Here is a 14,150-nt window from a genome sequence, read left to right as displayed (position 1 = left end):
GGAGGTTGGCCAGGGGGTGGAGAGAGGAGAGAGGCCCTCCCCGGGCCAGGCCAAACAACACCAGTGTTCAGGGCCCCAAAAACATTCAATAGGTAGAGCAGATGACAATTTAAAAAGAAAATTGTTTTCCGAAATGTCCCAGTAGTGTATACTTAGAGGAAGCTGAAATCTAGAGTTACCTTGTGTCAGAATAAATTGGCCAACATTACCACCAGCTATTAAAATGTTTGCACTTTACTGAGAAGCGTCTTGTTAACATTTAACTGAAAGCCTCCGTTGTTTGGGGTCCTTTAATGTGCTTTGGTCTCCTGCTCCTCTTGAGCCTATGCCGTTTATGGAGGCCGTAACACCAAGGCAGAGTCCACCTTCTCCAATTCATGTTAACAATCAGGCCTGGGTATATCGCCGCTGATTTCCCAATTCAATGATCCCGATTAGATTAGATTTACGATTCAATATTTCAGTTACAATTCCAAGCGAGTAAGCATGAAAGAGATTCTCAAAGAACGAATGCTGTAAATTGTACAAGGAACCTTCTAACCTGGTGCATTATTAAAATATTAATGTTGTTTACAGATGTTTAACAAGATCTCATTGTGCTAAGAGCCAAACCACACGAGTCTAACATGGTTAAAGCTTCAAGCATCCACGGGAAAAGGTGTTATATTAAAAGATCGATATCGGGATTTATGAATTGATATCAGTTGTTCCTTCAAATGAATATCGATTCGAGATATCTATATATATCTATATATATACAAAAAAAATTACTCAGCCCTGTTAACAATTATAAGGCCTAATAGAGAGAGATTTTGACGATCAACTGAAGCAATCAGGGTCATAGCTAAAAAAAACTCATCCATGTGTTGAAGCAGAGCAGGTTTGCGCAGGTCAAACCCTAAACTTCTCCCCCTCTCCCTGGCACTATGCGTCGTGCACACGCGTGTGTGTGCATGTGAACTTCTCCCCCTCTCCCTGGCACTATGCGTCGTGCACACGTGTGTGTGTGCATGTGAACTTCTCCCCCTCTCCATGGCACTGTGTGTCGTGCACACGTGTGTGTGTGCATGTGAACTTCTCCCCCTCTCCCTGGCACTATGCGTCGTGCACACGTGTGTGTGTGCATGTGAACTTCTCCCCCTCTCCATGGCACTGTGTGTCGTGCACACGTGTGTGTGTGCATGTGAACTTCTCCCCCTCTCCCTGGCACTATGCGTCGTGCACACGTGTGTGTGTGCATGTGAACTTCTCCCCCTCTCCCTGGCACTGCGTGTCGTGCACACGTGTGTGTGTGCATGTGAACTTCTCCCCCTCTCCCTGGCACTATGCGTCGTGCACACGTGTGTGTGTGCATGTGAACTTCTCCCCCTCTCCCTGGCACTGTGTGTCGTGCACACGTGTGTGTGTGCATGTGAACTTCTCCCCCTCTCCCTGGCACTGCGTGTCGTGCACACGCGTGTGTGTGCGTGTGAACTTCTCCCCCTCTCCCTGGCACTGTGTGTCGTGCACACGTGTGTGTGTGCATGTGAACTTCTCCCCCTCTCCCTGGCACTGTGTGTCGTGCACACGCGTGTGTGTGCGTGTGAACTTCACCCCCTCTCCCTGGCACTGCGTGTCGTGCACACGCGTGTGTGTGCATGTGAACTTCTCCCCCTCTCCCTGGCACTGTGTGTCGTGCACACGCGTGTGTGCATGTGAACTTCTCCCCCTCTCCCTGGCACTATGTGTCGTGCACACGCGTGTGTGTGTGTGTGTGTGAACTTCTCCCCCTCTCCCTGGCACTATGTGTCGTGCACACGCGTGTGTGTGTGTGCATGTGAACTTCTCCCCCTCTCCCTGGCACTGTGTGTCGTGCACACGCGTGTGTGTGTGTGTGTGTGAACTTCACCCCCTCTCCCTGGCACTGTGTGTCGTGCACACGCGTGTGTGTGCATGTGAACTTCACCCCCTCTCCCTGGCACTGTGTGTCGTGGGATGCACGCACGCATTTATGCACACGTGTGCATGTGCGTGGGTGCATGCACGCATATGGGGGCAGCGCTTTTGGTCACCGCTGTGCTTCCTTGTAGAGGCGGGGGGAGGGGCCTAGGCTAAATCTCGTGCTCACCTCTCGGTGCGCTGCTCAAATCACACGCGTCACTTATAGAAGGGGGCTGCACCGCTTAAAAAACACACACAGAAGAATATTGGGAATGAATGAAAAAAAATATCCCCAAATTGTCCGAATAGCATGAAATCCTAATTATAAACCTGAATCATCACCTTCCTGGTCGTGGACACGGTCCACTGTTAGCTGGGCCTTGTTTAAACTTGTGCACACCATTAGCACACCACCTCCTGCTCCTATGGTTCATTCAGATAACCTGGCAGTGTTTCCCACAGAATGCATAAAGTACTTGCGGTGGTAGGTTGGTAAATAAAACTTTGAACTGCTGTTATTTCAGTGGCAGGCAGCATCGTGGAGCTTTTATTTTGAAAAGAAAATGCACAATGCATGTAATGGGAAAAGTAAAGAAACTAAAGGAAGTGACAGCATATCAACTCTCAGTCCTTTATTCATACTACTAATCATAATATGTAATGTATACCTGAAACATAAAATACAATGTATATATATATATATATATATATATATATATATATATACACACCTGGGTGGCCCGCCCAAGTAAAGTCTATGTGTGGGAAATACTGCGCTGGGTCCAGTGGGCTCAAGGAGATCCATGCAGCAATGTTATGGTGCTAATGCCAGATCCAGATATAGCTGGACACCATGGGGCTAAAAATACCCAAACAGATGGGAGGGTTCACACAGGCAGGGGGGGAGAGGCAGTGGTGGCAGCGAGCATAACTAAAGATTTCAGAGGAAAAGAGAACAGCAATTACAGCTGTACGCTAACCTCTGCCTTCTATGTGGTTAGCAAAGCCTTCAATGGATGCTCGTTCAGAGATAATCACCTCCCTGCGAGATACAAATGTAAGGATAATCATACACAGGCCAGTGTGGCTGTGGAAGAGATGACGCCAAAGCTCCTACTGTCCTGCCTGTCCCTGAAGTGGCAGACACCACCAGCTAAGAGTACGACTAGCTAACTCGAGACTTAAGTTAGACCGAGCCTATATCAAGGCATTGTCCAAACTGACGCTTTAACCACTGGGGTGTAAAAAAAAACAATATCCATCTGTAGGTATGTAAAATGTTAAGACGTCGCCTCTATTGCGGTAACAGACAGACTTGAGATACAAAGAAAACAAACAAAAGCTGATGTGCAGAGGAAGTGGGAGAGCAGCTCAGTCATTGGCCGGCCTCCATCTACCAATCGGAAAACAAACTGCCTTTGCCATTTCATGTGGTTCCTCACACAGCCCGTCTGTCTGAAAGCGACGAAAACCAGTGGCTCTAAAAATGTGTTCATGCTGAGAGAAAATGACAAAATTCCAAAGGCACAGTCAATTATTGATGGCACATAAAGCCTAGTATCATCTTGTTGGAGGTGGAGATAACACAATTACTCCCAGGATCTGACACATATTATATTGGCTCAGAGGAAAGGGTAGGGTTAAGCTCATACATTTTTTACTTTAACATAGCTAATGTTAAGGATTATGTTGACATGAACTGTGTCATCATCAGTTCATAAAGGTTTTAAGGCACAACCGAGTTCACGCCATAGCGGTGTGACTTGCCACAGCGGTTGACAACTACTTTATGAAACTAAAAGAAAGTTGACAGTGGTGTACTAGGCATCATAAAAAAATAAAAAAATAAAAAAAATCAGTGTTGCCCGACCTATAGACAAACAAATCGCCACTGATATGCTGGTTTGGAAATAGGCTATCATCTGGTCCGGTCTCTCTGCTTATTCCTATTCCTTTCTTTGATAAACAGAGGCAGAGTGAGGTTGACCCATTAACAGTACAAGCGAGCGAGCTGAAGACAAGCTAATATTTGCCTGTGGGATAAGGGGAATAGGAGGGCGTTTTCAGTTACTTCCTGTGTCTGTTTCTCTCAGGTCAAAAGAGTCAACTGCACTAAACGTCCCAGCTGCTCTGCATTGAAACTAGATGCAATCCGTGTAAAACAAACCTTTTGGTATAATTTGCAAAACACAATATTTTGCACGTGGCTGCGCTGACTTCCGCATATACGGTGTGCGAGATGTATATTGGATATGTCCCAGAACAGGTGTGTAGTGTAGTGAATATGTGAAATAATGGTGCGTTCATATTCCCATAAGATGTCACTAAGCCAAGTATGCAATAAGCCAAGCCTGCAATAAGCCAAGCCTGCAATATTATGGAGCAGGTTACACTTACCAATTTGATGGCCACATATTCATTAGTGTAGAGGTTCTTTCCCAGCCGCAGCTCTCCAAAATTGCCGCAGCCGATCTTTTTACCGACGCGGAAATTTGGGCCAACCATAAGAACCCCCGAGTTGGTCCCTGAACTCCGGCCCCCATGTCCAGTCCTGCTGCCCGCTGCCTTCGACATCTTTTTCCCTTCCTCTGTCTCTCCCTTACCCCCTCTCTTGTCAAAATCCATAAGCTTGTGATACCCGGGCCTCTCCACGATTATTCCCCGGCCATGCAAACCATAGAATTCCAAAACTACAGCCAGAGGACGCTTTAGGGGAGGGGGGAGGGAGGGAGACAAAGTAACGCAAGACAGAGGAGAGGTGTTGCTGTTAAAATGTGCAGCGGGTCAGACGACACTTAAACGGGTGCTGAAACCGCAGCTCAAGTGCCCTGTGTGTCGGCGCTTTTAGCCGAGCGCGCTTCCCCTTTTTGCTTTCTTCTGGTTCCTTGTTTACCAAAGAGGTTCCTTTCTTGTGTGTTTCTCCAGCTCCACGCTCAGAGTAGCATGTCCCTGCCTGAAGTGGGCAGGTTGTGCTAGCATGTGCCCACGCACACACACGATACTAGTCATAGAAAAAGCACTCCAAAACACCCGGCTAGTGCGTCCACGAGGCCGCTTGGCAACATCCCCCGGAGCGCCTCATCCCTTCTGGTCAGCCTTTGGTGAGACAGCGGACGTGCTCCATGTTGCAGGGCCACACAGCAGAGGAGGCGAAGCTGGCAACAATGACGATGAGAAAGATGAGCAGCAGATGGGGGTTCGATGTCAGCTAGATATCTGAAAAAGCAAGAATGAACATAAATCAGCCCGTAGGTTTATATGTTGTCAAATTCCCTATATGGCCTGCCCTGTACAGAGTCTAACAGCAGCATAGAACTAGAACATCAGTCAAACCAAGCTTTTGGACTCACTTATTATCTATTCTTATAACATGTTGTGATCAGTCCGCAAATGATATTTTTTAGGTTCAATATTTTATTTATACTACTTATATATTCTAGTAGATTAAAAATGCAGATAAAAATCTTCAACCTTTTACTTGAAGATCAAATTATGTCTACCATAGCTGTTCCTTACTACAGCTGAAATGGGATCTTGCTCACAGACTAGCGCAAGGCAAATTCAATAAAGCAATCAATATGAGCGGAAATATTCCACAGTAGACTTCAGACATGAGGAAAAAAGACCCCTTGCAGAATAAGAATTTTCATAGGGATTTAAAATATTCTGCCATGTCTGCCTAAGCCATACACAATTATATTGTATAAGCCATGACAGACACAAAGGACATCAATCATAGCCATAAGTTCAGTTTTCCGTGACAGTGGAATTTGACAGTGAACCATTTATAGCACAAAATCACACGTACAAGTTTCTGTCCCAAGCAGCTCTCTTAACTCTCCTACCTCTGGGCTCTGTGATGATAGTGAATAGTGCAGGTAATGCATGCACTATCGCTCTGGGCTCTGTGATGCTGATGATAGTGAAGACTGCAGGTAATGCATGCACTATTGCTCTGGGCTCTGTGATGCTGATGATAGTGAAGAGTGCAGGTAATGCATGCACTATCGCTCTGGGCTCTGTGATGCTGATGATAGTGAAGACTGCAGGTAATGCATGCACTATTGCTCTGGGCTCTGTGATGCTGATGATAGTGAAGAGTGCAGGTAATGCACTATCGGCAGCCAGGCAGCTACCCTTTCCTAAGGAAAGGCACTTAAACTGATCAATGGCTGGTGCAATGCCTCATCTCATCGTAGTCTGGGAAACATTTACATCATAGAGTAACATAATATTGCAAGGATTTGGATATGGTCTATAGCTAGGCTATATTTGATGGCCTAAGAACTAATGGATCGATCATGGAACTCATTAAACATGATCAGACATAAGTACACTGATGAGAAGGAAGACTTGTTAAATGGAAAATATTGAGTGAAATAATTATTGTTGATTAAAATTAAGTTAATTCCACAAATTCCAGAGGGGGGGGGGGTCAAATTTCCATGTGAATAGGTAAAGCTATATGAACATTAGGGTAGCTATTGAAAATTGAAATGTGTTGAAGGGCATGTGTGAGTAAATATAAACATAAAATCTATCGTGCACTCACTCCAAAGAGAAAGAATCATGTGTTCGAGCCAGGTATGTAGTCAATGATTACATTGCATTGTCTTCCTTGTAGCATATCACATGTCTATACTTACTGTACAAGTTGAAAATAGCCTATATTGTCTAGTCACAGGATTACAAGTACAATAAATGAGATTGAAAAGCCATTAGTGCCTACATGTAAGCTGATCACAACAACTATTGAAATGGCAAATGGCACTACTATGCCAAGCACGTAATTTGTTCAGTGACACAAAGAGAATAATGAAAAATACATTTAAAACATTTGAAATGGTTATTGGTGAGGAGTGTGAACAGAAGCGTGATCACATGTGAGATGTCTCTGGAAAGCAACATAAATACTGTCTCAGCTAAGTTAGCTGCTGCTCTCGCCCATATGTTTACACTGTCCCATTTCAGGAAGTTAGTTGTGTTTTTTTAGTCTAGATATTTTCCAATTATTGTGTTGGCACATATAGACAGAAAAACATAAATATTATCATCGTTAGGCTAAGCTAGCCAAAGGAAATATCACGTAGCCATTGGCTCTAACATATTAAGCAACATTGGCGGACTAAAGTAACAAGTAACGTTAACGTTAGTAACCAGACCAGTTAGTTCAACTCCCATTCGCCCAGTGCGCAAAATATCAAATTATATCTATTGTCCTAGGAGTGGACATAGCTGGCTAGTGGCGAGAACGAGTGCTGGCAGCTGTCATTCAGTTTCGAGTGGTCCCGATGCAATTAAGCACCGTTTGCTTTAAGTAGAAATATGTTCCACCAGACAAATGTTGGAAATGAGGATAACAAAACAGCTCTAGCAAGTTGGCGTTGTTTAGGTAACTAACTTAAACCATCGCTCGGCAGACAAGGCCAGAAGCTATTTGAAGCGATCTTAGCGTTTTAGTTAAGCTAGCGAGCTCACAAGTTAGCTTATATCGTTGAATCGCTAATCAGCCAATCAGTTTTTTGTTGATCTGATTAGTCTTGTTGAGCGGTATATGGCGTTAGACTAATCTATCAATCGAGTGGTTAATTGGGTTAAACATTAAGACAGCTAACCTGTCGTAACGTTAACGTTATAACAAACACCATTCTTCTTGGCCTGCTTGATTAAAAAACAGCTACTGACGTTAGCCTAGCGTTAGCAAGACATTAGCCTAACTATAAGCACATAAACAATCATGTCAACGTTAAAGTAATCTAACGCTAGCGAGCTAGTTTAGTGCCGAAATAAACAAGTTGAAACAGCACCGAACATGAAATATTCATTGATTGACATAGCCTTAACTACACTACGTTAAGCTGGCGAGTTAGCGAATACTTAATAATCAAGAAATAACCTTGTTACAAGCAATAGTATAACTATGGACTAGAGTAACGTTGGCGTTACTGGTGAAGGTTGTTTCACCTGAGATCACTGCGTTGCGTTTGTTTTCAGATTTCAGCTGTAACATCGACCACTGCTGGGCAACTCCTTTAATCCCAAACACCAGCGTTACAGCCTGGGCTCCATAGCCAGCTAACAGCTAGCTAGCTAGTTACGCTAGCACCCGTAACGTTAGCAATAGCGTTAATTTACGGCGAGAGATAACGTTAGCCTCCGAAAACAACCCTTTACAAATGAACTTCCGCTGCCCAAAGACAAGTATTTTACCTTTAAATGTGAACGATCGAAATGCAATCGACTTCATGGTTCTTCATTTGTACGCATTTCTCACATTTCATTCCTCTTTCTCCTTCGCTATGTGATTCTGCTGTTGTCTCTTTAAGCTTCCCCTGCCGATAAGCAAGAATAGCGTCACACTCGGCTCGATCGCACCACTATCCACGCTGAAAAACGAACGCAACTTGTTCCGAGAATATTGCTAAACATCAGACGACCGCAGTTGGTCGCTGTGGTTGGCTCTCCAAATTTGCACTTTGATACAAGCAACGTTAAAGCTACAGTAGTACAGTCTGACACAGCTTAGCTAGGACTATACTGTCCAATCATACATTTCACAGACCCAGTCCACATTGTCCTAAATATGATTTCCCTTCAACCATGACGTTAGAGCTTATGCCACAGGTGGTGCCTTAACTACATTTGACTATATATATAGTCAAATTGACTGTATAGCCTACAGTCAACATAGGCTACATCAGGCACCAGGCTGTTCATTATTTTGTATTTCTGTTGCTTGGCAGCCAAAAGCCTAATCAGTCCTCTTGGTCTTCAATTAACCTTCACTCCTCTCTGTTGTTCCCCTGATTGTTACCTTTTTTTCCATTGGTAACTGTTCATTTCCATATTGTTATTTACTAATGAATAGGACTACAGGTTGGAGGAGCCTTCAGCCCAGTGTGTTCGAAACTGTCAACATCAAAATTGCCATGACATCAACTGTAGAGCACTAGTCTAATTAGATAAACAATTTGTTGCCCACAGCACTATATTTGGCAGCCCCACCCACATTTTTTCACTTAAAGCAACATGTTAAATATCCACCATCCACTTACTTAACAGATATAAGTTTGCATCTTTTTCTTGAAAGATACATCTGAATGAGTTCAGATAGCCTCCCTTATCTTTGTGTAACCAAATTAATGAGTCCCGAGTGGTAGCCACTAAGTTAGCCAGTAAGTAACTCCCCCCAGTATAAAGGCCCATTAATCAGCTCCACCAAGGGAGCTAGCTGTCTTGGTGTAGTAGGCTAGTGGTTTGCGTGTGCACTTTGGAAGCCGGAAGGTCGGCGGCTCGAATCCACCTCTGGGTGGATGATGCCCAGAGGGTGTGGAGTGAGTTTAGGGGGGTGAATGTAACCGAATGAATGTGAGTCGTCGTGAGTCCCGAGTGGTAGCAAGTAAGTTGGTTAAACTCACTCCCCCAGTATAAAGGGCCTGTTAATCAGCTCCGCCAAGGGAGCTATAGCTCTCTTGGTGTAGTCACTGGTTAGTGTGGGTGCCTTGGAGGTCGGCGGTTCGAATCCACCCCTGGGCAAGCCCCTAACATGGGTTGCTGCAATTACCATCAACGCAACGCTGTTACATTTGCATATGGCTTCCATCTGCAATACTAAGCATCACAAAAAATAGAAGATGCCCTAGTTTATTAAAACAACAACAGCAACAGATCATTAAAGAACAAATCATTTTATTTCACATACTCAATATTTTCTAATACTTTTTCTATGTTACAGTGCTTTATTCCATAAGGAGCTCCAGTCAAATGCTTTTACCATTGTTACTGTGTAGCTACATGGCAGGGTAGCCATGCTACAGAAGTCATGAAATATAGTGATACAAAATCATACAATGCTGAAAGAGAATATTTTTAGCTGTGATCCTTGCCCTTGCTTGTCTGAAATAAAAGCAGAGTCACACCCCTGACCCACTAAAACCAGCCTGTAGAGGTTGAAAGAGAGACAGACCAAAACTACTCTCCCTATTCACCTTATGTTCCCAACACAGGGGTCAGCCGGTTACTTCCTATTGTGTTTACACTTCCTGTGACAGTACAGTACTAGTGACCAGGTAAAACAGACGGTGTTCTGAACAGGAAGTCATAACACAACTGGGTCGAGTGGGCGGGGCTACATAAGGATGAATACAAACCTGTGAAAGTATTTATCAAACAAATCCACTGTACAGATTTACATCCATTTGGACAGACAGACAGGCATACAACAATACACTTCACTGACTGGGAATGTCTGCTCTCTGCTCTGTCTGTATTCCACGGATGAAGCGGCGGGCAACTCTGCCTTGTTATTCTGTCTTTTGTGCTGACGCACTACACACGGCTGCTTCAGGTGTACCTGGGTCACCGCAAGGAGGAGGAATCTAGGGCTGCGTACGTCAGGTTGTTTAAAGTCTGCAGTTACAGCCCCAGGTGAAGGCGAGGCACAGCTTTACTGGAACAAGCAGTCTGAAGAAGGGACAGGCTACAGTTTTTAGCAATGGACTGCTGCTGCTGCATGACGGGCCAGAATGGCGGGGGAAATGGAAGCTCAGCAGGCAGCACTCCTACAGCCTGCTGGTGGGGCAGGCGACGGTAGTGCTCCCCCGTCACGACGAAGGGGAAAAGCGGAGGCGAGTGGAGCCGGAGGTGGCACCGCGAAACATCAGAGTTTGTGGGGGCGGGATGAGAGCAAAGGTCCCTGCTGTCTTCCAGAGGGGGAGGAGGAGGAGGAGGGATGCTGTCAGTGCCTGGTTTGGTGATGATGTCCTGTTTGCCCTTGGTACCCACCTCCTCCTGTCCCACCTTGCTGTGCTGTGGCGCCTCTTCCAGGCTGTGGTCTCTGGAGAGCGGGGAAGACCTCTGGCCTTTGCGGAACTTTGCCCTCCTGTTCTTGAACCACACCTGGATGAGAGAGAGCATCACTTCAGCATTGGCAGTGATCAGTGTGTTCACACTAGTCTGTCAGACTCGGGCTATTCTCACATTTTCCATAAAAAAAATCATGTCATAAAGTTGCCCATCTGATTATTAAAGTCATACTAACCCCAGCCCCCCCCCCCCCCCCCTCCCAACAATCAGTGGTCTCAGCTCTGACATTTGTCATTTCATTTTTTGAAAAAATGCACATTTTGATTAGCCAGGATTCAGTTGTCTGGTGATGACATGAACCATCAATGTCACATAACCAATCATTTTAGCCAATAGAAAGAAGGGGGGCATTTGAAAAAAGTGGAAAAACTGTTTAGTATCTCTTTAATGTTATCGAGATACAAAGACAAACGCAGCGACAAACCATGTTACCAGAAATGAACAATTGTAAACATGCAGTCGGCTGTTTTGTGATTTGTTTGCAAGTGTCAGTCAGTGTGTGGAGTTGGAGTGTGCAGTGCTCTGACCTGTATGCGAGCCTCGGGCAGGTTGATGCAGACAGCGAGTCTCTCTCTCATGCCGACGTCTGGGTACTGAGTCTGGTGGAAGGCTTTCTCCAGAGCTTGCAGCTGGGACACAGTGAAGGCTGTGCGGCTGCGGCGCTGCTTCTGCTGGTTGCCATAGCGAGCCTCCAGAATAAGCTCTGCATGGGAGGACAAACAGAGACTAAGCCATCGCCAAAATATGCTATAAGTCAGCAGTGGGTTTGCTCCGAGTTATCAGGCAGGTAAATTGCTATTTTTGTTCATATTTTTTTCTGTATTATCAGGGATGAAGTGGAGGTTAGACTAAATTTTCCCACCTCTCTATTTGCAGGAAAGAGTTTACCCATCTCTTTAGGTTAGCATAATTCTGTATTATAGTATAAATTCATACTGTACAATACATATGGTAAATTGTATCAAACTAGACTAGTGCAGTGCCCGTTCCCCTCCCTCCCCTTCCCCCATTCACACAGCATGGTCTCCCAATCTTCACCCCACCTAATTGGTCGAATCGGCACTGCACTCTGCCGGGTTCCCAGCAGTGCACCTGCCAAGTTTGAAGTCGATCGGACGGACGGTTCTCAAGATAAACCGCTTTTTGTGTTGCCAGTAGGTGGTGCTATTATGCACCTGTTCTATTTTTGTTGGATCCCGCATGTGGCTGAAAGATTACATGAGTGTGGTTCTGTTCGCAGCCGTACCACATCTGTTCCGGACGTGGTGTACATTAGCCCTAAGCTACTAGGTGAGCCACCGGGATGCCCTCAACACCTGCCAAATTTGAAGTAGATCGGATGAACGGTTCTCGAGATAAACCACTATTTGTGCTGCACTCGGTTGGGTTCCCAGCAGCACACTCCTATAGTTTGAAGTCGATCCGACGGTACATACAGACAGACGGCATCGCCTATATTAGATAGATAGGGTCGTCTTTGGAATAAATAAATACTTTTCTGAAAGTAACTGATTTTAGTTTATATTGCTATATTGCTAGTTATTTGCTTCATGATGGTCACTAATTGGATTCCCTTTTACTCTCACTATTACTCACTCTTTTAAACTTTATTACATGGATGTGAATTTCCTACTTTGCACTGACTTAAAGGGGGCACTCCACCGAAAAACAATGCTCATTTATTTTGCACAGTTTTGCAGACATTCATTTAGCTTGACAGTAAAGAGAGTTGATTGGAGTTACTGGTCCACAGATCAACTCTCAATAACTGTCAAACTAAATGAATGCCTGTAAAACTGTTGACAGTTTTCAGATATGTGTGAGATCATGTGCAAAATAAATCAGCATTGTTTTTCAGTTGAGATCTCCTTTAATAACACATAGGTGTCATGTTTTCTTAATCAAGATTCAAGATTTATAGCCATAGTGAGTAAATATATTACAAATGTGGAATTTGACTTAGTGCAATACTGCGCAGGAATCACATCAATAGCAAAAGATTGAGCAAACAAAATTATATCAAATTATAAAACATAAATGTCTTATAAATATGCCCTCCAGGGGTGAATAGCAGTGATGTATAAAGTACTCAAAAGCCAGCAGGTTTGGTGAATCATTCACCAAACCTGCTGATTCACCAAACCTGCTGGAGGCTACCAATTTCTCCTGATTTTACTTTGTAACTACAGGGGAAATCTAATGGAGTAAAAGTAGGCTATACATTTTATTTAGGAAATGTAGTGGAGTAAAAGTGAAAGTTGACAGAAATATAAATAGAAGTAGCCTACAGATAGGCTATTCAAAAAATACTTAAGTAGGCCTAGTAGCCTACTTCGTTACATTACACACTGCTGAATAGCCTACTATTGGAAAGGGGGTGAAAGTAATTTGACACTTCGATAAAGTGGTCTCACTTGCTATAATTTCTCTCTGTAGTAGACTAAGCTGGGCTACTATAATCGGAAGTGTGTGTTTGCCTATCGGCCATGACCCACCTGCCAGCCTCTCAGCCACAGACAGGGTGTGCACGGCGGGACTGGCTGTGGCGTAAACGTGGTAGTGCTCCGCCATCTGGTGGTGCAGGTCGAGCAGCATGGAGCTGACGCTGTGGAGGGGATACACCCCGCCGCTGCCCGAGGCCCCGCACAAATTCAGAGAATTCATGTTCAATCTGAGGATGTAGGGACAAACAGAGGGACTGGCTGAAATGTGTTTTTAATATGAGCATTAGGAGTTATTCACTCAAATGGAGGACGAATTATTTGTTATGAAGCCCACCAAATATATTGGTTGGGGTTCATATGAAAATGTCGCAAATAAATTGTTTTTTATTAGCCTAAACCAGGCGCTTTCCTGCATCAACATTTTGACACTAAAACTTATAAATACACTTGTATTGACTGACTTTCCGAGAGAATGAGGTTCCTAACAATTTATTGACCAAAATATAGCCCATCAAATTGATGGGCTATATTTTGGTCAATATCTGATCAATTGTAGCCTACACAGTTTAAAGGGAACACCGGTGTTAAATGCTTCACTCCTGGTGTGATTTTTTAAAATATATTGCTTCCAATAATTGTCCTGTTAGTTTTGCTTGTTATATATATTTGTTATTAATTAGGCTATGCTAAAAATAATAATAATAATAATAAATCAAATTTGGAATTGCTTAGGGTAAGGTATGAACCCAAGACCATGCAGCATTAACACACAAACCTATTTAAGGGTAAGCTATAGCGTATAATATTTATATTCACTTGTTATAATTAGGTAGCATGAATGCATATGGCTACAGTGCAATAATGGCAAGTCTAAATTGCCCCCTTGGAGAAATTGGAAAATAATAACATTTTGCGTGAACA

General features: G+C 44.1%; 1 protein-coding gene across 3 annotated transcripts in view; it reads right to left on the bottom strand.

The window, feature by feature from the left end:
• Positions 1 to 8,284, bottom strand: part of csnk1g2b (casein kinase 1, gamma 2b) — a 60,835-nt gene extending 52,551 nt beyond the window's left edge. For 2 of the 3 annotated variants that reach the window (XM_083647922.1, XM_083647924.1), the window contains exons 1-2: positions 8,131 to 8,284; positions 4,318 to 5,136 (exon numbers count right to left, since the gene is read on the bottom strand). In XM_083647922.1, coding sequence (XP_083504048.1) covers positions 4,318 to 4,545 — 228 coding nt within the window. In that variant the 5' untranslated portion in view covers positions 4,546 to 5,136; positions 8,131 to 8,284. Of the gene's footprint in view, positions 1 to 4,317; positions 5,137 to 7,884; positions 7,949 to 8,130 lie in introns of those variants that run through there. The other variant, XM_083647923.1, reaches the window with a different exon arrangement.
• Between the last annotated feature and the right edge of the window lie 5,866 nt (positions 8,285 to 14,150).

Source organism: Poromitra crassiceps, assembly GCF_964638095.1.
Source record: "Poromitra crassiceps genome assembly, chromosome: 12".
In the NCBI taxonomy this organism is placed as follows: domain Eukaryota; kingdom Metazoa; phylum Chordata; class Actinopteri; order Beryciformes; family Melamphaidae; genus Poromitra; species Poromitra crassiceps.
The sequence above is the reverse complement of the archived record's forward strand: the minus strand, read 5'-3'. Positions and strand labels throughout refer to the sequence as shown.